General features: G+C 39.8%; 1 protein-coding gene across 9 annotated transcripts in view; it reads right to left on the bottom strand.

The window, feature by feature from the left end:
* Positions 1 to 25,510, bottom strand: part of usp54a (ubiquitin specific peptidase 54a) — a 136,648-nt gene that overhangs the window by 27,285 nt on the left and 83,853 nt on the right. For 7 of the 9 annotated variants that reach the window (XM_078530888.1, XM_078530889.1, XM_078530887.1 and 4 more), the window contains exons 7-14: positions 21,186 to 21,291; positions 15,386 to 15,532; positions 9,139 to 9,288; positions 8,167 to 8,332; positions 5,408 to 5,578; positions 2,128 to 2,283; positions 1,298 to 1,988; positions 408 to 541 (exon numbers count right to left, since the gene is read on the bottom strand). In XM_078530888.1, the coding sequence (XP_078387014.1) occupies positions 408 to 541; positions 1,298 to 1,988; positions 2,128 to 2,283; positions 5,408 to 5,578; positions 8,167 to 8,332; positions 9,139 to 9,288; positions 15,386 to 15,532; positions 21,186 to 21,291 (1,721 nt within the window). The remainder of the gene's footprint in view (positions 1 to 407; positions 542 to 1,297; positions 1,989 to 2,127; positions 2,284 to 5,407; positions 5,579 to 8,166; positions 8,333 to 9,138; positions 9,289 to 15,385; positions 15,533 to 21,185; positions 21,292 to 25,510) is intronic. The other 2 variants (XM_078530890.1, XM_078530892.1) reach the window with 2 other exon arrangements.

Below are 25,510 nucleotides of genomic sequence, written 5' to 3'. Positions count from 1 at the left end.
AACTGCTGGAAGCGATGAAATGGAAGGATTTTCACAACTGGCATGTTTTCTCAGAGTTACTGCTTATCAGTTGAACTAAGCCAATCAGTCCACACTAGGACTCCGGGAATACATATCTTTCTTTTTAAACTTTGAAAATAAACACGCCTGCAACAGTTATTTCACCAAGGCAACCAGGAACAGTTTCAACATCTTGTTGCATGCATTTTCAAACTGATAATGAAATATTTTTTTTAAAACAAACATTTGGCAAAAAACTTCAGGAAAATTTTAAATAGAGGAAGATGAAAAAGCTGCAAGTCATTTTGTTATGACGTCATTTGCAAGTGAGACATAGTACACTATCAATACAATTTACCTTCATCATAAAGAAACATTCAGTATTAGGATATAAAAGGTTTTCTTACTGAAACTCTGCTGTAAATGCACCCAGCTCTTAGAGGCTGCAGACGATTCCTGTTGTAAGGCACTGCTACTCTTGGACTTGGGAACAGTTTTCCATGAAGGACCAGAACTGATGGGTTTCTTGGCATTCGCTTCCCTTTAAATAGAGCAGTACACACATTGTACCTCAGAAAAATCGACATTTAGTGTAATGCACAGAAGTACCAACTTAGACTGGCAAGTTATAGCAATTATCACAGGTCGAATAGAAAAGAAAATAAGCTGAGGCTACAGGCAGACAGAGGCGTAACTTTGCATTGGAGGGTGGATCACAAACTTAAAGACAAGGTAGTATTTTTTATGATAATCCGTGTTGTGCCCTATCATTTATTTAGTTTGCACATCTAGTCGTCATAGAGCAATGCTTATAATTTATGATATTAAATGTATTAAATAGTTTGTACCATATACACTCACACACATGCATGCTCTGTTACTCAACAAAATCAATTGGTTTAGCCAATATATTTATTTACTACAGAAAGCAAAAAGTAAATTGTACTTCAACCTCAACTGCCGGTCAAAGAAACAATGGCTGTTAGTACAACAAGAATCCCATGGCACTATTGCCATTCTTTTTGCTACTACTGAATGTACAGACCACATTAAATGTATCTGACATTAGGCTGTACACTTGGTCAAGCTTGATGAATTTTATTTACACTCTCCCTTAAAAATATTAATATTGGAAAAAATATATGCACCAAAAATTTTGAAAGTGACAAGAAGTTTTGTACAGAGGCAATTCTTGAACGTTTATGTTTTTAACAAACAATATAAAGCAAAATGAAACTTACAACCTCCTACTCCAACAGCAAGTAAGAAATGCCAAATAATCAAATGACTGATTTACCTGAATGGATTGGCATTAGGGTTGTGCACTCCACCTGGAATCCCATCAGTAACCGAAGTATCCAAACTTACTGGACTGTTGCTGTTGCGCTCACTGCTCTCATAGCCAGACTCCATTCTCTGAATAAAGCATTCATTTTCTCCCAAACTGTGGGTCCCTGTTTGTTGCATACATTTACCAGGATACCCAGCCTTCTCGTATCTGTCATTACTCAAGGGTACGCCTTTTCCTTCATTCTTTGTACTGTCCAGTGTCAATGGGGTACCTCCAAATCCTACTGAATTTTCAGTCTTATTGTGGTTACAATCTTTAGCGTCATCCTCGGGCGTTGCATTCATCTGTGCATAACATGCAACCCTCCTTTTCTCTTTAGTGAAAATACTGTCAATATTGAGAACCTCCCGTTTGGGTTTCCACAAGTAAGTCTTTGACCTGCTCGATGAACTTGATTTGGATTCACTGCTGGTGCTTTCTATTTCCCAGTCTCGTAACTGTCCGCCTGACATTCGGAAGTTGTCATTGTCTACAGGTTCAGTCATCTTTGCTTGAAATGATTTGTTGTTACTCTGGTCTTGGTTATGTGAAGGTCGATTATGAATAATATTGCTCATGGTTTCTCTGAAGTCCTTTAATCTACTAGTAGCAGGTTTTGGTCCAGTTCTCGGGGCTTGTTTCTCTTTTAACGTTTCACCTACAATTTCAGACATGAAAAACACAAAGCTAAAACATGCATAAGAGCAGCACCCGACTATTCACAGACACCCACCACCCTACACTTTCAATTCATGCCACTTTCACTGTAGGGTTTCTAGATTGATTCTTTTCCTCACCTTCACTGTGATAACCACAGGACGGAACTTCATCTGATTTCCCTGGCTTCCCTCGATTATCAGGGTGCCTAGGTCGGCTAGAACTCCGTCTTCTATCCACAGAAATCCCTTTTTTGAAAGGAGGTCGGTGATTAGATTCACTGTCTGTATGATGTCCTGAGACAAAATGTTAATTTCTCAAGATAAAATGAATAATTTTTAAAAAGAAAAGAATATGGCAGGGACAACTCAATAGATTCCATGCCTCCAATTCACTGACTGATACAATGCTATTAATGATGACAGTGATAATATTACCTGTGATGCATGATAGCAACGTTCTTGCATTATCAAACAACGCTGTGTCTTTGACTGTAATTACACTGTAGTTAATGATCTCATATCTCAAATGCACTGAGCTTCCCTCACTACCAAGAAATTTAGTTTTGACAGCATAAGAGCATCCACAAATATAAACCATTTCAAAAGCTCTGCTGGGCTTTGAGAAGAAAATCATTCTAACCTCAATTTCCTATCTTTATCATCTGTTCCAAATATCCCAAGTCATACGTGCATATGAATTTGGAGCAGCAGTAGGCCATTCGGCCTCTTGAGCCCACTGCACCATTTGATAAGATATGGATGGTCTAATTGTGGCCTCTACTTTCCTGTCTACTCCCTATATGCTTTTGACGCCCTTGTCAGTCAGCCTTATGACCCAGCCTGTACATAGAATTCCACAGGCTAACGACCCCAATGAAAAAAATTCTCCTCATCTCTGCCTTAAATGGGAGACCTCTTATTTTTAGACTGTGTCTCCTAGTTCTAGTCTCTCTTATAAGGGGAAAACATCCTTTCAGCATCCACACTATCAAGTCCCCTCAGGATCTTATATGTTTCAATAAGATCATTATTGACCTCTCATTCTTCTAAACTTCAATGGATACAGGCCCAACCGTTCCCCTTCAGACAACCACTTCATTCCAGTTATCAGCCGAGTGAACCATCTCAGCACTGCTCCAAATGAAATTTTATCCTTTCTTAAATAAAGAAGCCAAAACTGTACACAGTACTCCAATGCCCTGTACAATTGTACCAAAACTTCGCTGCTTCTATATTTCATTCCTTTTGCAATAAACAACAACATTCCAGTTGCCTTCCTAATCACTTGCAGTACCAGCATACTAACTTTTTGTGATTCATATACCAGGAGACCCAAGTCCCTCTGTGCCAGAGTTCCGCAAACACTCTCCATTTAAATAGTATGCTGCTTTTCTATTCTTCTATTCTGTCAAAATGAACAAGTTCATGTTTTCCCACATTGTACTTCATCTGCAAAATTTTTTGCCCACTTATTTAACCTATCTACATCCCTTTGCAGAGTCCTTATGTCCTCTTCTACCCATCATGTTTCATTTGCACTGAATGCCAACGTATGGGCAATTTCTTCCTTGGAAAAAAAGGGCCCTTAAAGTAAAATTATATGAACATCAGCAGAACTTTAATTTTTCAAAGGTCAGTCAGCCATTTGGTCAACATTCAATGAAATCCATCATCATGGTCTAAAGTGTCCAACCCAAACTACAGAGAAATCCACACATATCTCCCAATTTTTGCCCATGTCCACTGCAAGTCCCTGTCTGAATCCCTTCAATCAGGTTCTCACCTCTACCACAGTACCAAAAAAGTGCTAACCAATGTCACAAATATGCATTATTCTGCCTTACTGTTCTGTAGTCTTTCTACTAACATGGGTTCACTACACTTTCCTCCTCTAAAGCCTCGTGTCTGTTGTCCAGCTCAGTAGAATTGCCCTCATTTGGTTCCAATCTTACATGACAGTAGCCAGGATATATCTAGCAACAGTTTCTATTTCTGCAATCTCTGTCCCTCTCCCCAGAGTCCCATTAGTTCATCCTTCATTTCCTCCTTTTCCTCAGCTACATATGGTCGTTGGTGACAGAAACTGCACACGTAGGTTCAGTTTCCACATGGGCTGGTGACAACTATTTCTACCTTTCCATTACTTCTGTGAACCTCTCTATGGCCTTTGCTGTCAGACTGCTTGTCCAATATCTAGATCAGTCACAATTTCCTTCAATTTTTGGTGAGACTGGTCTTATAATCATCTTCAGCATTTATCACAAGTTCTACACCTACACCATTGTTTGCACCTGCCTCTGCAGTTGAACTAGATTTTCATAACCTCATTGCCCTATTCAACTCCAAGCGGAGCCTCAGGCCCAATATGCTCATCAACAAAGGCCAACTCCTTCCACCTCCAGGGTTCCTCTTCTAAGCCTCTACCTAACAATTACTTTTTTGGCTTGGCATCCTTTTTTTATGATTATACCTCAGAATGCATTCAATGTTTTTTTCGTTGAGAGGTTGTAGAAATGCAAGTAGCTGTTTTAAGAGATACACACACCGGATTTACTAACTGCAGACAGCTTAGGCAAGAGTCAGAGTTTAGGGACCACAAGTGTGTGCAGAGATACTGCTGACCTTCAGCTAAAGCCATGCAGCTTACCAAAACAAAGCACTGGCAATTTTTCGATTGTTTGTCCAGCCATGACCACCCAATCAGAGGAATGAGCTCGCTGGGTTACCTGTGGCCTCGTCAGAAAAATTCCACTTCCCAACAACAAGTTTACCATTCCCAGCCCCTTTGACTTGCCAAGCTGGCTGATCAATCACTAGTCTCCATAACACAGCAAGCAGTGACCCACTTAAGCAGCATCAAAACCTACAAGTGAAATACAACTGATTGCAGAATGGATAACTGATATGGTAATTACTTGTTAAAGTGACCAGCTTACTGATATCCAAGAAGTTCTCCAGGCTGTATGCAGATTATTTTGGGTCATTCGACAATTTTAATTCAAGGTGGCAGATTAATGTATTAGATGAAAGAACATGCCTATTCCATGCTACAAGACATTAAAAGACTGCATTAGCTGATTTATCTGAACCCATACATCACAAGTTTAAAAAGTAGGAAAATACAAGATTTAATTCCTTCAACAGGACATGCGCTCACAAAATATCAACTATATTTTCAAAGGGTCTTAAAAAAAAACATACTTAAAGACTCATGCATTGGGTTGAAAATTTATAAAAATGGAATCAATTTCTTTTTCAGTTTTTATTACACTTCAATTTATGGCATTCACTGTAAAATTTACTTTTCTAAAATTACAATCCTTTATTATCTTAATTTAATCGGTTTTGCCAGGGTCTGTACTACCAAAGATTGATTTTCGATTCTTAGGGCTACACATCAGTTCTGAATTTATAGTACCTGTGTCCCTGCTGCTTTGAGAAGCTGTATCATTCTCCATGTTATAAATCACTGTACCCTGCGAGTCAGAGGAGAAGTGGCTGACCGCAGACTCATGATGACTGTGTTTGTAATGGTAGCTCTCATTAGAAGAATCTGTCCTGCTGTCACTTGATATAGATGGTTCTCTTCCTGCAAAAAGACAAGCCATAAAAACATGAGTCAGTAAAGACTACCCAGAGCACGTCACTAATTCCAGCTATACCTGCCATCTATACTGGCTTCGCTGCTCATCAGTTTTGGTAAACACTATCTAGGGAGTGAAATCCAGCAGGGGAAATAGAAGCCTTGTCATTTACAACAGTCAAGCACCAATGAATCAAGTCTTAATCTACACAGAAGCCTTTCAAACTCAGCAATTTTCAAGGGAAAAGCTTCAAAAACATAGGAGAGAATTTCCCCCCCAGTTGGAGCGGTTGTGCGGGGGTGGGCGCAAACCCAATCAGGTCCGCGCCGTCATTTTACATGGGCGGGCTAATCAAGGCCTGCCCAGCACAGAGGTGCCTCAGGGAGATTGGATTAAGTTTCAAAAGTTTAAATAAAGAAACAAAAAATTTTAGGACATGGCCCCTCATGTGACAGCATCACGTGAGCTGGGACATGTCAATGAAAATTAATGAAAAACTTTATTTAATTTATAAGGCCTTCATGAAACCTCATCCCGCCCATGGATGAGGATCCATGAAAAATGCAAAGGCCACCTGGGCTCTTCGCCTCCCCGGCAACCTTAAGGTTGGACGGGCAGCTCAGTTTATTACTTTAATTGATTTTTAAATGGCCTTAGCAGGCCTTTGACAACTGACAATCTAAATGACGTGCGGTGACGTCGGGACGTCCGCCTGACGTTACTGCGTGTCATATTATGTCTCAGCAAGCGGGCCCCACCCCCGCTCGCCAAGCCGAAAATTCAGGCCATAATTTCTACATGGTCATCTTTATCAGTCAATTTAAGAAAAACAAGAAACCAAGTTTTGTGCTTAGCAAGTAAACACTTGATACAAACTTTCCCCAAACTTCAGTTTACAACATATCTAAAGGATGTTAACATTAATAAGCGAATCTCATTGTCAGGGCCCGAAGGTGGAAAATAAATATCACAAAGAATGCAATGAAAGGTTTGTGTGCTTTGATTGTGAATATATTCTGGACAGTGATTGCAAATGCAGAGAAACTAATGAACAGAAATACAGCAAGCAACTAACAATTCTCTCCTCTGCCATATTCTCACCCCTTTCTACCCTTCAAACCCAAAAGGCCAACTCTTACTTGAGTGCAATTCCACAGGCACCAGCTGCCCCTGGTGCCTTGGAATGTGTCACTTCTAAACCAGTCCCCCATTCTTATTGCAGCCTGGACAGTTAGTGCTGTTATCAGGCCCAATTCTGCCATTAGCCAATGCTCTCTTGTGTACTGCCTTTTTACTGGATCACAGCCTAACCAAAGGCAAACCGAAGCGCTAGCTGAAATCTGTTACCACAGTACAGATTGTGGATCAAAATCATGCATCGCAGTAACATTGGCATTTACCAATTTTGCATGTCTAATGTTATTTTTCAGTGGGTTTTTTTGTGGGCATCATCTAACTCTTTCTATTTTATGACCCACAAACTAGGTGATGATTTGTTTCCATGACTCCATTGATAGCACTCTGAACAACCTTCAAAAAAGGCATGAGAAAGTCTGGGACATCTCTACAAAGGGAAAGACTGCTCTCATTCTCACCAGCAAAGTCAAATTTTCCTAACAGCAAATATGAAGTCTCTATAGGGAGCTGGTGAACATTTGGGAAAACTGACCATTTTCACAACATAAATCCCTTTCAAAGCACAAAAGCCATATTCATACGTCAGTTATTAAGAATTAGTTCACAGAATTATGGTCATTGATGGCAAGGAGAGCACTTATTGCCCATCCCTAATTTCCCTTGAGAAGATGGTGGTGAGCCAACTTCTTAAGCTGCTGCAGTCCATGTGGTATAAGTACACGCACAGTGCTGTTAGGTAGGGAGTTCCAGGATTTTGATCCAGTGATGCTGAAGGAGCAGCAATTTACTTCCAAGATGGGATGGTGAGTGGTTTAGAGGGGAACTTGGAAATAAGGCACTCCTACAGACCCATTCCTCTATCTGGCCACGTTGAGCCAAATGCAAATGGAGAGATTTTAATCACTCAGGAATAATCATATAAACATAGAAATGTTACAGCACAAAAGGAGGCCATTTGGCCTGTCAGCTACGTGCCGGATCTCTGCAACAGCAGTTTAGCTAGTCGCACTGCCCTGTTTTTACCCCATAGTCCTGGAAATTTTCCTCCTCCAGTTGTTTATCCAATTCCCTTTTGAAAGCCAAGATTGCACCAGCCTCCACCATCCTTTCAGGCAGTGCATTCCAGATCCTAACCACTCGTTGCATGAAAAAGTTCTCTCATGTCTTTGGCTCTTTTTCCAATCACTTTAAATCGATGTCCCCCCCACCCTTTGTGTCAATGAGAACCATTTCTCTCTAATTACTCTATCAATATCTTTGATAATTTTGAACACTTTTAATCAAATCTTCTTTCAATATTCTCTTCTCCAAGGAGAAGAGCCCCAACTTCTCCAAGGAGAAGAGCCCCAACTTCTCCAACCTATCCATGTAACTGAAGTCTCTCATCCCAGAAACCATTCTTGTAAACCCTACCTGCATCCTCTTTAAAGCCTTTAAAATAATAAGTCATAATTACCTGAATCTTCACTGTCATAACAGGTTCTGCTGTACTGATGGGAATCTGCTAGGGGCAGATCCTGTACAGTCACAGGAGTGCCTCTCGGATCTGCATACAAAAGGAGTAACGGCTGATAGTGGCTCTTAATGCATCTGGTCACTACGTCCTTCCACTTGGGTCCAATCTAAAATGAAAATATGAAGAATTGCAATACTAGAGTTGTTACTGTATTGCCTTATCCACACTGAAACAGTTTCAATTTTTGTTAAACTGGCATTCATAATTCAGAAACATCTAAAAACTTGGCCTTCATAAAACTTAAATTGTACTTAGTCTTGTTATGTGTTAACTTATTTGTATGTGTGCGTGGTAAGGAAACTGGAGCGATTTACTCCTTGCAACAGTAGCAAACAATGCATTCATTTGCTTACGTTAAGATTTGGGCTCAGATGTTTTTTAATAAAGGGGAGCAACACTTTTTTAAGCAGCTGGGAATTCAATACCATAAGAAAGGCTGCATTGTCACAAATATATTTGGTTAACATAGCTTACTCAACATTCCCTCCATCAGTGATGCTGTTCTGAATTAAACATTGCTGCATTTAGGTGGAATTACTGAAAGGGGAAACTGTTCTGACCGTTCGACACTTAAAATCTGTGCACTCCTTCTCTGAGTAGCAGCTTCAGGGTTCGGGTGGAGGAGAGGGGGCTGGGAAGCAGATTTGTGGGTGGCTGCCTCCCAGCAGCATTCATTCAGATATGACTGTCAAAATTTACAGTTTAAACACCATGCTAAATCATATACAGAGGAAGCAAAGACATGAGCTAAGCATAAGACAGCTAAAGACAAGGCCATCACAGTTACTTTATTCATGTGCTGCAGTTTTCGCCTACCTTTAAGCAATCAGCCACTTAAAGGCTAGTAATATCATGACTCAAACTAAAATACATCAATGCAAAATTGCAGCATTTTAGGTAAAGAACTCCTACCTCTTTCACATGGGCATCATCAAAATACATCCATTTGCGAATTTTTGTTTGGAAAAAGAAGGTGGAATAGTGTTTACCATAGTAACACACCATCCCTACCAAATAGAGCTCTGTGTGTTTAGCTTTGTCATCTGTCACCCGATAGAACAGCTGTAAAATACAAAGGATATCCATAGGAACTAGATGAAATTGTGGGCTATATCTAAAGCAGCCTTAGTTTACAATGGAGAGAGATATCTACATCAATCCTTGCTTTAATTATTCTAGCCTTACAGAAAATAAAATGGCAAGTCTTTCATTGTCTCATCAACAAATGCACTGATTAAACTATCTGCAATCAAACAATTAGCCATTATTATATGCAAGTCAATTTTTCTGTTTTAGAGCATAGAATGCTGCATTTGCTTATTGTGTGACCTTGTTGGAAACCATACTATGTTGCAGGCAGCAAGGCTCCCAAACGTTCTGCAAGATACCCAATGGGGTTTACAGGTCACTGTTCATTAATAAGGGAACTGTAAAAGAATATGCATAGGGCTGGGAAAAAGAGGTCTGAGAGGAACATAAACAAGTTCTGTGGCTAATACTAGGTTTCCGCATTCTTTGGTATACTCTTTCGGTCTCACTGAAGATTGGCCAAGAGTGAATTGTGATGGTCTCAAAATATGAAAGTAGCGACTCCATTAAACAATAATCAGCTTTTCTATTAATATCTATTATGTTTCCCAAGATATTTTTCCCTCAATTGTGCCTACTGAATGTTGGTCCACCAAAGTAAAACCTTAATACGATTGATGAAGGTTCTAGATAATCGACTAAGCCTACACTTACACTACAATTGTAGAGCTGGTGCAAAGTGATTTCAGTTTCTAATCTGAATGCAATAGTACAAAGGTCTTTCAGGGCCCAGAACTATACAACTATGATTCATTTGAAATTCAGGAAGAGTTTCGGTTTTTTGCTGTTTCCACAGCATTGAAATAACACGATAATCAACTGTGGAATGTGGAAAATAGACTCAAATTGACGAGACAACTACTGAAAAGGAACACACAGTTACCATAACAAATGCTGTGACCACTGAGTTATGCAGTCAGTTCCTCACTGATTTTACTTCTGCACTCCAGACTGTACTGCTACCATTCAGATAAAAGTGCAATGCAATTAATGGATATTCCAAGACTTTCTTCAAGCTTCACATCTAAATACCTGTTCAATGTGTCAAATGTTTTCATTAGGTACAATGGCATTTTAAAAAAAAAACCTGTAAGCTTATGTGCTGCTCTGGTAACCAGCAGTTATTCTCATTTTCCAAACACAGAATTGAAATCTGACAATATTGGAAACCAGCTTTTCTGGTTTTCATAGGTAGATATTTACATAATAACTGTATTTTTAACCCACAGTAGCACCTAAAGCAGATTTAAGAGCTGCATCAGTATACAATGTTTTACTGAAGTGATGCAGTGAATGCTGCCAAATGGTTGAAGTAGCAAATTAATTCAGTATTTTCACCAATGATGAAAGCCTTCAAAGAAATTAGCCTGTAACCTTCTGTTGCCAAAACCTGCTCTAAGATACAAAAAAAAATGTACAAAATATTAAGTATGCTGCTAGTCAGTAATTTCGAAGCCGATTTCCATCATAAACACATTGTGTATACACCAAAATAAAACCTCTTGCTTAAACCAAGAACACACGTTAGCTTTACATCTTTATTAACTCCCAATACTCTACTAATTCTATTAGGTTTGACCAGGGTAATAAAGTTTTACAAAGGGTAATTCTCTACAAACCAACTTCCAGAACTATAAAGCAATTGACCTGCGTTTGAAATGATGAGTGACAAAAGAAGCAGTACTAAAGCAAATTAAATAAACTGCATTAAAATCAAGATTACTACAATGGGTCACGTGGACAACAGACTTGCTATTGAAATTTAAATGAGTGCAATTGTTAACAGATTTCTTACTATCTAGAAATTATTTGGCAAGTTTTAACCTTTATGAAGCTTAAATGTCTACAGAACAAATATTCAACTAAAAAATGAAACATGGACAAAGAGTCATTAGTGTGGCTCCGGCTATCAAACACAATAAAGCATAGGAACAAGAAATGGTCATTCAGCCCATCAAGCCTGTTCTGCTACAATAAAAGCAAAATATTGGGATGCTGGAGATCTGGAATAAAACAAAGTGCCGGAAAAACTCAGCAGGTCTAGCAGCATCTGTGGAAAGAGAAACAAAGTTCACGTTTCGAGTCCAATATGACTCTTCATCAGAACTCAAACCCAGTTCCAATGATGAGTCACATTGGACTCGAAACGTGAACTCTATTTCTCCCTCCACATATGCTGTCACGCCTGAGTTTTTCCAGCACTTAACTCTTTTTAATCCTATTCTGCTATTCTATTAGATCCTGGTTCAACTCCATTTGCCTGTGTTTAATCCATATCCCCTGATACAATGACCAAATGAAAATCTATTGATCTTAATGTTCAAAACTTCAATTGACCAAGCATCCACAGCCTTTTAAGGGAAAAGTTCCAGATTTCCACTACCCCTAGTATGAAAGTGCTTCTGGATTTCACTCCTGACATGCCTAGTTCTAATATAAGATTGTGTCCCTTGGTTCTGGATTTTCCCACCAGTGGAAATGGCTTCTCTCTAGCTACCCAATCAAATACCATTATTATAATTTTAAAGATTTCAATTAGATCACACCTAAATCTTTTAAACTCACGGAAATAGAAGCCAAGTTTATAAAATCTGTCTTCCTCATATGTTCTGATTACTTTGTGTGCCTGTGCACTAGCTTATTGTGATTCCTTACCCAATCTCTTTGTTTTTCCACTGCTCCTAGTTCCATCATTACAAAAATATTCCAATTTGTCTTTCTCAAGTTCAAATTGGATTACCTCACATTTCTCCACTCTGAACTCCATCTAATACAATGTTGTTCATTCAACTTAGTGTCTGTCCCTTGGTAACTTCATGCTCCCATTTACGCAGCTTATTATGCCCCTTAACCTGGATATACAATTTCCTACTTCTCCATCCAAGTCATTAATATATATGAAGTAAAGCTGAGGCCCCAGTACAGATTCCCGAGCATCACCACCTGTCACATCCCACCAATCAGAGAACATTACTTCTTTTCCCAAATCTAAGTCTCCTCTACCTCTGAACCAACTGTCAGCCTATGTAATAAGATTGTCTCCAATTCTTTGCACTTTCATTTTTGCTAACAATCTCTTGTGTAGGACCTTACCAAATGTCTTCTGGAAGGCCATATAGACAACCACTAAAGACACACTACTATCTGCCTTGCTACTGGCCTCAAAAAATTCAACAAGTTTAATCAGACATGGCATGCCCATCATAAATCCATGTTGATTCTCTTTGATCACCTCATACTTATCCAGGTGCTCTGTCTCTGATAATTTCCAGCAACCTTTCTACAGCTGATGTTAAACTGATGGGTTCACAATTTGTGTTCTGACTCCTGCTCTTCTTCAATACAAAAGTGCCATTTACAACTTTCTAATCCAGATGCACAATTCTTGAATCTAGAGACCTTTGGAAAATTATGGCAAACGCATCTAAAATTCACTTGCCAATGTTTTTTTTTTCGGTTCTCTGGGATGAAAATAATGCTGGAGATTTGCCTATCTTAAGTCCCATTATTTTCTCTTTACCACTTCTTTGCTTCAAATAAACCTTCTAAATTCCTCTAAAATAAAAACAAAATACTGTGGATGCTGGAAAACAGGAAATGCTGGAAAAATTCAGCAGGTCTGGCAGCATCTGTGGAGAGAGAAACAGAACGCTTCAGGTCTGCATGACTTCCTCAGAGCTAAAGAGTGGTAGAAACGTGATGGATTTTATGCTGTTTGAGAGGTGGGGGTGGGGGCGGAGTGGGAGGTGAGGGGAGGGTGTGTTTGGCGGTGGCACCATGTTGATATTGGTGGAAATAGCAGAGGGTGATTCTTTTAATGTGGAGGCTGGTGGGGTGAAAAGTGAGGACAAGGGGGACCCTATCATGGTTCTGGGAGGGAGTGGGAGGGGTGAGGGGCAGAGGTGTGGGAGGTGGGTCGGACATGGTTGAGGGCCCTGTCAACCACAGTTGGTGGGGGGAGCCCTTGATTAAGGAAAAGGAAGATGTGTCAGAAGCACCGTTTTGGAAGGCAGCATCATTGGAACAGGTGCAACAGAGGTGGAGGAACTGGGAGAATGGGATGGAATCCTTACAGGAAGCAGGGTATGAGGAGCTATAGTCGAAGTATGAATTTGGGTTCAATGAATTTCGGGCTCGGCATGATGCTGAACTCTTCTGTGGGCAGGAGTCCTCCCCCAGTTCAACGGATCCATTCACCCGCCTCCAGCATTCTCCCTCTACCTGGAGCCTGCCATCTGGCCTCTTACCCGGTCTCGATCTTTTCACTGAGGACTGTCGGTGTGACATCAGCCGTCTTAATTTCTCTGCTCCTCTTACCGACTCCAATCTGTCTCCTTCTGAATTTGCTGCAATCCGTTCTCTCAGGTCCAATCCTGACTTTATCATCAAACCTGCCGACAAGGGTGGTGCTGTTGTTGTCTGGTGACCTCTAGCTTGCAGAGGCTGCGCACCAATTCTCAGACACTTCTTCCTACCTCCCCTTGGACCATGGCCCTGCCGCCAAACATCATGTCATTGTTTCCAGGGCTGTCACAGACCTCATCTCCTCTGGAGATCTTCCCTCCACAGCTTCCAAACTCAGTCTGCCAACCCCAGGCAGCCCGCTTCTACCTCCTTCCCAAAATCCACAAAAAGGACTGTCCTGGTAGATCTATCGTGTCAGCTTGTTCCTGCCCCACAGAACTCATTTCTTCCTATCTTGACTCCCTCTCCCTTTGTCCAGTCTCTTCCCACCTACATTCGCAATTCCCCTGATGCCCTACATCACATCAACAATTTCCAGATTGCTGGCCCTAACTGCCTCCTCTTCACTATGGATGTCCAGTCTCTCCACACCTCCATCCCCCACCAGGTCGGTCTAAGGGCTCTCCATTTCTTCCTTGAACAGAGGCCCAAACAATTCCCCATCCACCACCGCTCTCCTCCACCTGGCTGAACTTGTACTCTCACTGAATAATTTCTCCTTTAATTTGACTCACTTCCTCCAAATAAAAGGTGTGGCCCCAGTTATGCCTGTCTTTTTGTGGGGTATGTGGAACATTCCTTGTTCCAGTCCTACTCAGGCCCCCTCCCACAACTCTTTTTCTGTGCATCGGTGCCACTTCATGCTCTTGCCTGGGCCTGGAAAAACTTACCCTTCACTTGCAGCTCCTTCAATTTGGTCTACTGTATTTGCTGCTCCCAATGCGGTCTCCTCTACACTGGGGAGACTGAACGCAGACTGGGTGATCGCTTTGCAGAACACCATTGTTCAGTCTGCAAGCATGACCCAGACCTTCCTGTCACTTGCCATTTCAATACACCATCTTGCTCTCATGCCTACATGTCCACCCTTGGCCTGCTGCAATGTTCCAGTGAAGCCCAACTCAAACTGGAAGAACAGCACCTCATCTCCCAGTTAGGCACTTTACAGCCTTCAGGACTTAACATTGAGTTGAACAACTTCAGACCATGAACTCTCTCCTCCATCTTTGCCCACCTTTTAATCCAATTTTTAAAATTTTATTTATTCATTTTTCGAATCCTTTTCTTAAAAAAATACTTTTCCTCCCCAACACACCCTCTCACCCTTGCCACCACAGGGCCATCTGTCACATTTTTATGTTGTGCTTTCACAGAGCGATGGCCCTTGTTCTGCTATTAACATATTCTGCTATCCTACCTTTATGCCACTATCAGCACCTTTATTAGTCTTTAACACGACTATTAACACTCCCTTTGTCTTGTGTCCATGACATCTTTGTCAATCTCTCCTGAGCTCCCACCTCCCTGACCTATTTTGCTCTACCCGCTCCACCGTCTCTCAAACAGTATAAAATCCATCACATTTCTACTTCTCTTTAACTCTGAAGAGGAGTCATACAGACCCGAAACATTAACTCTGTTTCTCTCTCCATAGATGCTGCCAGACCTGCTGAGTTTTTCCAGAATTTTCTGTTTTTATTTCAAAGTTCCTCTGCTTGACTTAGCTTTAAGTTCCTTGTTATTACTGGTATTTTGTAAAAATTGATACAAAGTACTCGATGTTGTTTCCTTATTGTCCAATAATAAACAGTAATAACCAACTTACATCTCCTAGTTTGAGGCATGTTCCTAAGCTATGGATGACATCTTCAGCAAGATCAGAATGATCGGAGTCCCAGACCAGACCAATAGTGATTATCTCAGGGGAGTTCATCAACACTTTGCGGATTCTGATCTTCTCACCACAGTTGCTCTGTAAAGGAAATCAAAGTTAAAAAAATATATATATTCAGTTCCCTATATGGTACCCATAAAACCAAAACAAACAAGAGCAGCACTGAGTTTATTCAGTGCTCATTGAAGTCCTAGAGTCAGAGCTTAGAGGAGGCAGCCATTTGGCTCATTCAGTTCAATCCAGCTCTCTGTACAGCAATCCAGTCAGTCCCATTTCCCCACTCTATCCCCGCAGTTCTGCAAGTTTATTTCCCTCAAGTGCCCATTCAAATTCCTATTGAAATCATTAATTGTCTCCGCTTCCACCACCCTTGAAGGCAACAAGCCATTATCACTCTGTAAAAAAAAAAGTTCTTTTTCACATCCCCCCCTTAATATCTTTCCCAAAATCTTAAAACTGTGTCTCTTAGTTCCTGTATCATCAGCTAATGGGAACAGCTTTTCTTTGTTTCCCTTATCTAAACCTGTTATAATCTTGCAAACCTCTAACAAATCTCCCTCAAACTCCTACGTTTCAAGAAGAACTAAAATCAGTAAATCTAAAGTTGTAATCAAAATCCCTCATTCCTGGAACTATTCTGGCAAATCTCCTGCTCAGGCATCATCCTTCCTTGTGGTGACCAGAACTGGACGCAATACTCTAATCGTGACCTACCCAGAGCTTTATTAAGGCTCTGGAAAACTTCCTTGCTTTTGTTCTCAATACCTTTATCTCTGAAGCTCAAGATCCTATGTGCTTTGTTATTTACTCTCGCAATATGTTCTGCCATCTTCAAAGAGCTAGACACACAAAACCCCCAAATCTCTCTCTTTGAATATCAACGCTTACAAATTTATCACCTTTTTAAAAATATTCTGCTTTACTATTCTTACGACCAAAGTGAATAACTTCACACTTCCCTACATTATAATCCATCTGCCATCATGTTTGCCACTCACTTACCCTGTTTGTATCTCTTTGCAACCTCTCTGTATCCTCCCCACAGCTTACCTTTCCACCTAGCTTTGCACCATCAGCAAACTTAGATACATTACTCTCTGTCTCTTCATCTAAGTCATTAAAATAGATTGTAAATAGCTGGAGCCCCAGCACTGATCCTTGCAACACTCCATTCACTGCCTGCAAACATGAAAATACTCCATTTATGCCCACCCTCTGCTTCCTGTCCGTTAACCAATCCTCTATCTATGCTATTATATTACTCCCAACTCTATGAGCCCTTATCTTGCATATTAATCTTTTGAGTGGTACCTTATCGGATGCCTTTTGGAAATGCTATCATTCTTACTCTTTGGTGCACCTCAAAGTTTGGTATATTTTGAAATTTTACTCTGTATTCCAATATCCAAGTCATTTATACATTAAAAAAGCGGTCCCAGCACTGATACTTGGTGAACACTTCTAATATCCACCAGTCAGAAAACCAACCATTTAGCACTTCTCACTGTTTTCTGTCCTGAAGTCAATTTTTTATCCAAGCTGACACTGACTCTCCCATTCCATGAGCTCCAATTTTGTTAGTCAGTCTTTTATGTTGTATTTTGTCAAATATTTTCTCAAAATCCATATAGATAACATCCATTGCAGTCCATTCATCATCCTTCTCTGTGACTTCATCAAAAAATTAAATTAGTCAAGCATGATCTGCGTTTTACATTGTGCTGGTAATCCTTAATTAATTCAAAATTTTCCAAGGGCCTGTTGATTTTTTTTCTCTGATTAATACTTCTAAAACCTTACCCACCACTGATGTTAAATTAACCGGACCTGTAGTTACTAGGAATGTCCTTACCCCGTTTGGTGAATAAGGATGTCACTCTCCAATCCTCTGGCACCTACCCTTATCTAGGGAAGATTAGAAGGTTATGAAAAAGTCTTACTGCTATCTACACCCCACTCAACCTGGGATGCAAGCCATATGGACCAGGTGACTTATCCACTCTTAAGTACAGGCAGCCTTTCCAGTCCAACCTGCCTATCAATTTTCAACCCAATCCATTACCTCTCCATCTCTGCTTCTACCAATATTTTGTCAGCATCCTCTTCCTTAGTAAACACTGATACAAAGTACTCATCATGTTTTCAAGCCTTGCCCTGCAGCTCCAAGCATAATTCACCTTCTGTGTCCCTAATAGACCCCACCTCACCACCTGCTTACTATTTACATACCAGAAGAAGATTTTTTGAGTTCCCTTTTACATTAACTGCTGTTACGTTCTCATATTCTCTCTTTGCCAGTCTATTTTTCCTCTTCACTTCCTTTCTCAACTTATTGTACTTGGTCTGCTTCTCGCTTGAAGAATTCACCTGAAGGCATCATACCCACTTTTTTCTTTCATCATATTCCCTATCTCCCTCATCATCCAATAACCCCTGATTTTGGTTCTCCTACCTTTCACCCTTGTTGAAATGTACCTAGCGTGTATTTGAAACATCACCTCCTTGAAGATCACCCATTGTTGCATTACAATTCTGTACACAGAAGGAAGCTTTTATTGTACAACAGTACAGCCTACTACCCCCAAGCGTGCTGTGTCAACATGGTCATCTGCAGGTTCACTCCAGTACTGTGATAAGTTCCCAATTTCATTCATCTAATGAGGCACCTGGTGGAAGCCAGTTGCCTCCCAAAACAAAGGGAGAGAAAGAAGAGATGACAATGAAGAGGTAGGATGGGGGAAGATGAGAACAAATTACTCTGCACTCTCATCAGGATTAGTTTAGGTCAACTTAAAAAATTACTGTAGTGACAAAAAATAAAACACTGCAGCATATATTATAAATAAATTCTCTTCCCTTTAGTGGGCCACTGAAGAGGCAGTATAAAAGCTGAAGCTCCTGAACCGCTCAGTGAATGCAAAGACCAGGAAAGCACTAGGTTCAACTTTCAGCCTCAGCCAAGTCAACTGAATGTTGTAACAGGGCTTTGTGCCCAGCGTAAGGAAGGAGGCAGAAACAGGTCAGCCAGCCAAAATGACTACTAATCCTCATTCAGAGCCCCCACTGGTGATGGGGTTTTCACCTGTTTGTGGAGGTTGAACAAGAATCGAGCTGATTACAAATTTTAATTAACGTTAAAAAAAAAGTCTGCAGTGACTTAAGTTACTAAAAGATTAGTATTATGAAAGCTTTGTGTGTGATTAAAATAGTACATTCTACCACTTTTCTCAGATTTAATAGAATAATTGAAAAACTTACTTAACTGCAAAGATGAAAAATAAATTATGCTGACTACATGTTGAAATGGGAAGACTGCATGATAAAAGTTATTTATTTGTAAATATGCTTTGCTATCTCCACCTCATACCACTCTGGACTAATAAAAGAAGATCACAAAATTAACTGGGCAGTCTCACAGAGGTTCTGTTTGGCAGTAACTCAAGTTTTGTGCATGAACATTGTTCATTCAATAGTTTCTAAGTCCCAATTATGACATTCTATTTCACTTACATAATAAATCTATTGCAAAAAATATGCACAATAATTTGTAATTTTCATTATGAAGCTATGAAAAACTGGACAATGCAGTTTCTGCTGAGCTGGTTGCAGTGATCAATAAAAGGACCTTACTCATTGAGATTATACCACAAGCATGTTCAAAAGACAACGGATACAGTTGTCACATCATTGAAGAGAGAGTCTTTCCAGTTTCTAATTAACTACTGTCAAAGATCGATTACCAGTCAGTAGCAATAAGCAGCTCAGTACCAGTGCAATACACTCTGAACATTAACTTCAGGGTTCACCTTCCATATGGGCAATTTGATACATTTATTCACCCTTTTTTGGAACCCTATGCTCTAGTAGATAACATTTAACTAACTTAATGCCTAGAGTTCTAGTCAACAAATATTAACATCTCAAATTAATGCAGCAAGAGTTGAAATGGCCACATGTTTTCAGTGATTTTACCTGAAAGTATTCTTGAAGCTGCTGTACACTGCTATTCATAAGACCAGTTCTGCCTTTCCCATCCTTCCCAACCCCCATAAAATGAAATGTCTGTAGCAGACACTCAGGATTAACAGACAGAATGTACAGGTTTCTACTAATCAGCACCTGTCAATTTATATCAATCTAGAAGTGAAATGAGCACAAGAAACTGCAGGAAATCTCAAAAATGCTAACTATATCATAAGCACAATTGTTAATAGTCATAAAAATACAATTTTACAATTAATGCCAGAGGTGATTGGGGAAATCTTCAGCCATGGTCAATGAAAAGACACTGCTTCTCAGCTTTATTGCTTCAGCACACAGGCTTGTTGCTAAGGAGAACAGCAGCATTATATAAGGCAGCACTGAAACTCAAATCAAGCTGAGTGAAACCAATTGCGTCCTTATATTCGACACAACATAGGAGCAGACCCCTTATTGATCTTTATTTAAGACTTTCATGTACATTAAAACAGTAGGGCAACTAGGTGAAGCTAAAGCAATGGACTCATACTATATGCCTGTAAACGTAAGCGGCATCAAATTCATCCTAGACTCATTTGGACATTTAATCTTTTTTGATGGGTGGGGCAGGGGGGTGTTGGTTAAAAGTACAAAGATTAAGGACAATAGAAAGGAAAGAAATCAAGATGCATAAAATTTGAAGCAACACTTTCAAGTACATGTTTAAAAATGGCTTGGAAAGTTATTAAGAAATAAAACAGTGAATACACTTTTGTTCTAAGTAAAGTTACATGGCTTAGCTGATATAAATTAGGATATTTATGCAAAGACAATACATTTTACAAATGGACAAAACAAATAACATTTTAATTACAAATGCTTGAACTGTGCTTATATCATGAAACCACTTCAATGATCTGAATAAGATTAAGAGTAGGTCACATTTATTTCATTACCAGTTATTTTGTAGTCCACTCAGGAGACAGAAACTGCTTACAGCTATTGAACTTCTCATATTCAACAATGAACTGTAGTCATTGAGATTCCACTTACATTGTCAGAGTATCTTCCAAAGAATGTAAAAATTACCATGGAGTTGGGCATTTTCAGCACAAATGAATACCAACAAGTCATTAAGTGGGCTCTGAACTGGTTTCACCGTGGCACATTAATGATACAAAGACACCACCGTGGAGACAAGTGATTTAGAAAATAAGTCTCTTGAAAATGATTAAATTGCATCACAAAATACTAATATACTGACATATTTTTATTTTCTGTGCAATTCTGTCCTATTTATTTTAATTTTAAAATCAGCTTTTCTCTTGTACCTTTTCATTACAACTTGCAAGTAAACACTAAACTTACGTGTCACCAGCTAATCTGCTAGCAGTTTGTACACACTGAAGAGCTGCTGCATGGATATTCCCAGGCTAGGAATGCAGTATCCTGATCACTGCCCTGTGCAGATCTTCCCCAACCAATGGGTTAGGACTGAGCAGCCAAATATCAAGTGGCAACTTTCAAACAATTGTATGCAAGCAAACGAGCACCTGCGCAGTTGTCATGGTACTATTCAAACTACAACCCACAACATGACAAACATCAATGCATTGGAGAATTACTTTGCATAAAAGTAATTCTGTAAATTAACTGCATTATTAGATGATCTTCATCCCATTAAGTATAAGGCAAATACATTCACCAGCAGTGATTCCTTTGTATTTAAATGATCTCAGATAATGAGAACTAGGAGTGAATAGACACATACTGGACAGTTCCTAAGATCACCCATCGTGCTTGCATTCTGCAGAAGCTCCCCAAACATGTCAGGCGTTGGTTTCTCACGTCTTTCCATCATACGTATTGCTTGATTACTACACAAAAGGGACAAAACAGAAAGGAATTGGTTCCCATGAAAACCAACAAAGCCCACACTCTGTAGGACATCCACAACAGAGACACTGACAAGTTTATCACTATTTCTCCCGAATTAAAAAGATTGCTGCTTGGTCATGTACAAGACTTTGCTATGTTATTCAAATTTAATTAAGCGCCTAAACAATTTCCTATGCAAGATAATTATGCACAACCCATCTTGATCATAATTAAGTTAGACTGCCATATTATCCCAAGGTATCTTACACAATGTTTGAAAACTTTCTTAGGAAACATTAACATTTTTCTCCCTTTAGGTTCGCACATTGTGCACCATTTAAATGTTACATTTTGGTTCAAAATGCAGGTCGGTCACCCTTTGCATCTCTCTAGAAAGCTGTTGATTTGAAGCACTTATCCCTGAACATTTTTTTACCCCAATGGCTACTGTAAACAATACTTACACTGAAGAAAAACTCATGTTAAATATGACTTTATAGTGTGGTACAGACCTACAGTTGCAGTTCTCAGTAATCTATGAATTAAACATTCTTACAAGGCTATTTTTTGCAGAATAATAACGTATGAGAGAAAGCCTACAATGAAGGCTTGTCGTCAGACTTACCCAAATTGTATGTTGTTCTATTTCAAGGCAGCTCACAAGCTGCAAAACATAACCTCATCCCTTCTCTCACAGAACCATTTCCGTCAGAAGGAGTTCTGTAATCTCTCAGTTTCCTTGGTAAAATTCAATGTGCCTGTCTTTTTCTCATACCCCTTCAATCACCCATCTAATTTATCTTTCAATGCGAGAATGCTCCGTTTCAATCACAGCTTCATGATTCTTGTGTAAAGTAGTATGGTTACCCTGTTCTCTGTCTTAAATGTCTTATATTTAATCCTATATCTATGCCTTCTCATTCTAGATCCTTCAAGTTTTGGAAATAGTCTGTTTCTATCTATTTTGTACTATAATTTCATAATTTTAAGCATATTCAATCACCCTGTAAGCTCTGCTTGAACAAAAGCAGCCCCAATTTTGCAAGTCTTTCTTTATATATGTATTTGCTGATATCAAGGCAGCACCCTAGTGTAATTGCACAGTACGCTCTCTATTGCTTTGACATCCTTCCTGTGATGTGGCATCCAAATTGGCAGACAGTACTCAAAATGGTGGTTTAAGTTTTATATAAATGTTCATTACATCTTGTCTTGTGTATTCAATATTTACCATTAGCTTCTACCTTAAAATGACTTTATCCACGTGAGATGGTATTTTTAATTTCTAGTCAACCTGAATCCAAAAACTCCTCCGCTATTCCATATCATCCAACCTTCCCTGTTCCAATTAGATGTTGTATTACATCAACATGTACCATTCTCACAGTTACTGACACTAAGTTCCGTATGTCATTTATTGCTTTTTCCACCATCTTTTCAATGGGCAGAATTTTCTGCCTACTGGGCAGGCGGGCCCGATCCAATCTCCAGCGGGTGGGGAGCTGATATCCGTTGCCATTTTAAGTGGGCGGGCCAATTAAGCGCTATGCACTTCCTGTGAGGGCGGGGATTCTCCAAATGCGAGATTGCGCTCTTTCGCGCATGCGCACATCTCCCTGAGGCTAAGTGCTGCCTCAGGGAGATCGCTGAAAGTTGTTCAAACATTAAAAATAGAAAAATAAAAAAATCCTTAACATGTCCCCCTCATGTGACAATGTAACACAAGATGGGACATGTGAATAAATTTCACTAAAACTTTATTAAAGTTTTTTAAATCCTACATGAAACCTCATCTTGCCGGTGGATGAGGTTTCATGTTTTTTCAGAAGCCCGCCAGGGCTCCTGTCCTGCCCGCCAACCTTAAGGTTGGACGGGCAGGTCCTTTAATTGTTTTAATTATCCTGTCATTGGCCTCAATTGGCCATTGACAGGTCGGCGGGCGCACAGCTGATTTGGCTGTGCCCCCGCCATCCTGAAAATTTAAATGGGGTGCGGTGATGTCAGGGGTTCCCCTGACGTCATCCCGCGTCATTTTGCGCGTCGGCGAGCGGGCCCCAACCCCTGCTCGCCGATGGCAAAATTCAGCCCAATATCTCTTTGCAGCTTCCTTTGGTTCTCAGAATGATTAATTATGCCTATTTTGATGTCGTGCAAATTTGGACAGCACTCAATGCCCTAAATCTAGATCATTGATTTAAACAGTGAACAGAAGGGGTCCCAAAACAGAATCCTGCTCACTACACACTTGCTATTCTTAACTTTGATTTGCCCGTTTCCTCACCTCTAGCCATTTTTTAAAATCCAATTTGGTACTCATCACAAAATTCCTTTCCTCTTAACCTCCCCCAATAGCCTGAGGTCAGTGTCATCAACTGCCATTAAATTTCCCACATCCACCATATCTTCCTCAAAGAATTTGATCAGGCTTATCAAATGTAATCTTCCTTTCGGAGATCCATGTTAGTTCCTTCTAAATATTTTCTTTTCACCTAAATACTTTGTAACTTCATCTTTAAAGATTTCATCCCGACAACAGGTTAGCTGTCTCCTTTTGTGAAAAGTAATTCCATTGGTAGTTTTCCAGTCCCTGTAAACTTGAGGTGATCCAAAACTCTGCTGCCCATGCTCTAACTCGAACCAATCACCAATCACCCCAGTGCTCGCTGGCTACACTTGCTTTTGGTTATGCTATGCCTCAATTTAAAATTTTCATTCTTGTTTCCAAATACCTCCATGGCCTCACCCCTCCATATTTCTGTAATGTCTAACCCTACAACCCTCTGAGATCTCTGGGCTCCTCCAATTCTGGCCTCCTGCACATTTCCAATTTAAATCAGTCCATCACTGGTGGCTGTGTCTTCAGCTGTCAAGGCCCTAAAGCTCTGGAATTCTCCCTCTAAACCTCTGACACTCACTACCCTCTTTCTTCCTTTAACAAAAGCTGCTGATGTCTTCTGGCACATACCTGCTCTCAACTGAATCCTAAAATGTAATTTCTAGAACCCTGCTATTAGCCCCCTCATTTCTCTCAGGATTCTTGATGTATCCCATCAGGTTCCAGGACTCCGTCCTCTCTTAGTTTCCTGTTATTTGTTATAATGTCTCTCACTTCCCTCTCAAATCAAAATCGGGGTGGGATCCTCCCTCAAACACTTTTCTTCTGTAAATATTGCACAATCATGGCCAATGTCCATTTATACAACATAAGAAATAGGAGCAGGAGTTGACAATTCAGCACCTCGAGCCTGCTCCGTCATTCAGTAAGACCTTGGCTGATATGATTGTGACCTCAACTTTCTTGTCTGCCCCCATAATCTTTGATTCCTTTGAAAAGCAAAAATCTGTCTAACTCAGCCTTGAATATATTCAATGATGTAGTCTCCCCTGCTCTTCGGGATACAGGATTTCAAAGATTAACGACCATCTACTAGTTCATTTTCCTTCTTCTCAATGGTTCCACGTCACAGTTAACAACTCTATTTGTAGAATATTTTATTAATCTTTTAATACGAGATTCTTTCCTCATACTACTTCCTTGCCAAGTTTATTGACTTTGCAATCTCCTTTTTTCCTCTTATTTTTAATCATATCTATATTACATGCCCGTCAATTTTATGTTTCATTCATCGTTATTTGTTCAAGATACCCTAAAAGTTGTCATTTTTTTTTTTAAATGGTTTTAATGGTTCATCTTTAATCTGATTGCTTGCAATCTCCTTTTTCTAATATCCCATGTTGATCATCCTTCTTGCCAATTTCTCCTTCCACCACATCTCAACAAGCTCAACTTTCTCAAATCTGCCATATTCTAATCGGTGCATATGCTCCTACTTTAACTCTTTTCCTTGCTTGCTGGACCATAAACTCATCATATTGTGGTCACCTGAGTTGTTTATCCACATATGACTCATATCTACCTGACTTATTTGTTACTCATAACAAGATCTAGCATCACTTCTTCCTCTGCAGGCAAATGGACATACTGTTCAAGGAAGATGCGCTCCACTCTTTATAGGAATTCCTTTCTCTATTCTCTATTTCCTCCATTGGAGGATTACACCATCTTTAGTGCACAACATTATTTTAATTATGCACTGAGGGTAAAGTGCAAGATGCTACACAACATTAAGTAATTCAAGATTTTATGAGAGTAAGATTTTCAGCATTTCAAAGATGCTCCCTATTCAGATTCTTGAGGCAGCCTGCCAGAACATAGCA

Source organism: Cetorhinus maximus, chromosome 27 (genome assembly GCF_964194155.1).
Source record: "Cetorhinus maximus chromosome 27, sCetMax3.hap1.1, whole genome shotgun sequence".
In the NCBI taxonomy this organism is placed as follows: domain Eukaryota; kingdom Metazoa; phylum Chordata; class Chondrichthyes; order Lamniformes; family Cetorhinidae; genus Cetorhinus; species Cetorhinus maximus.
Note: the sequence above shows the minus strand (reverse complement) of the source record. Positions and strands in the feature narration are given on the sequence as shown.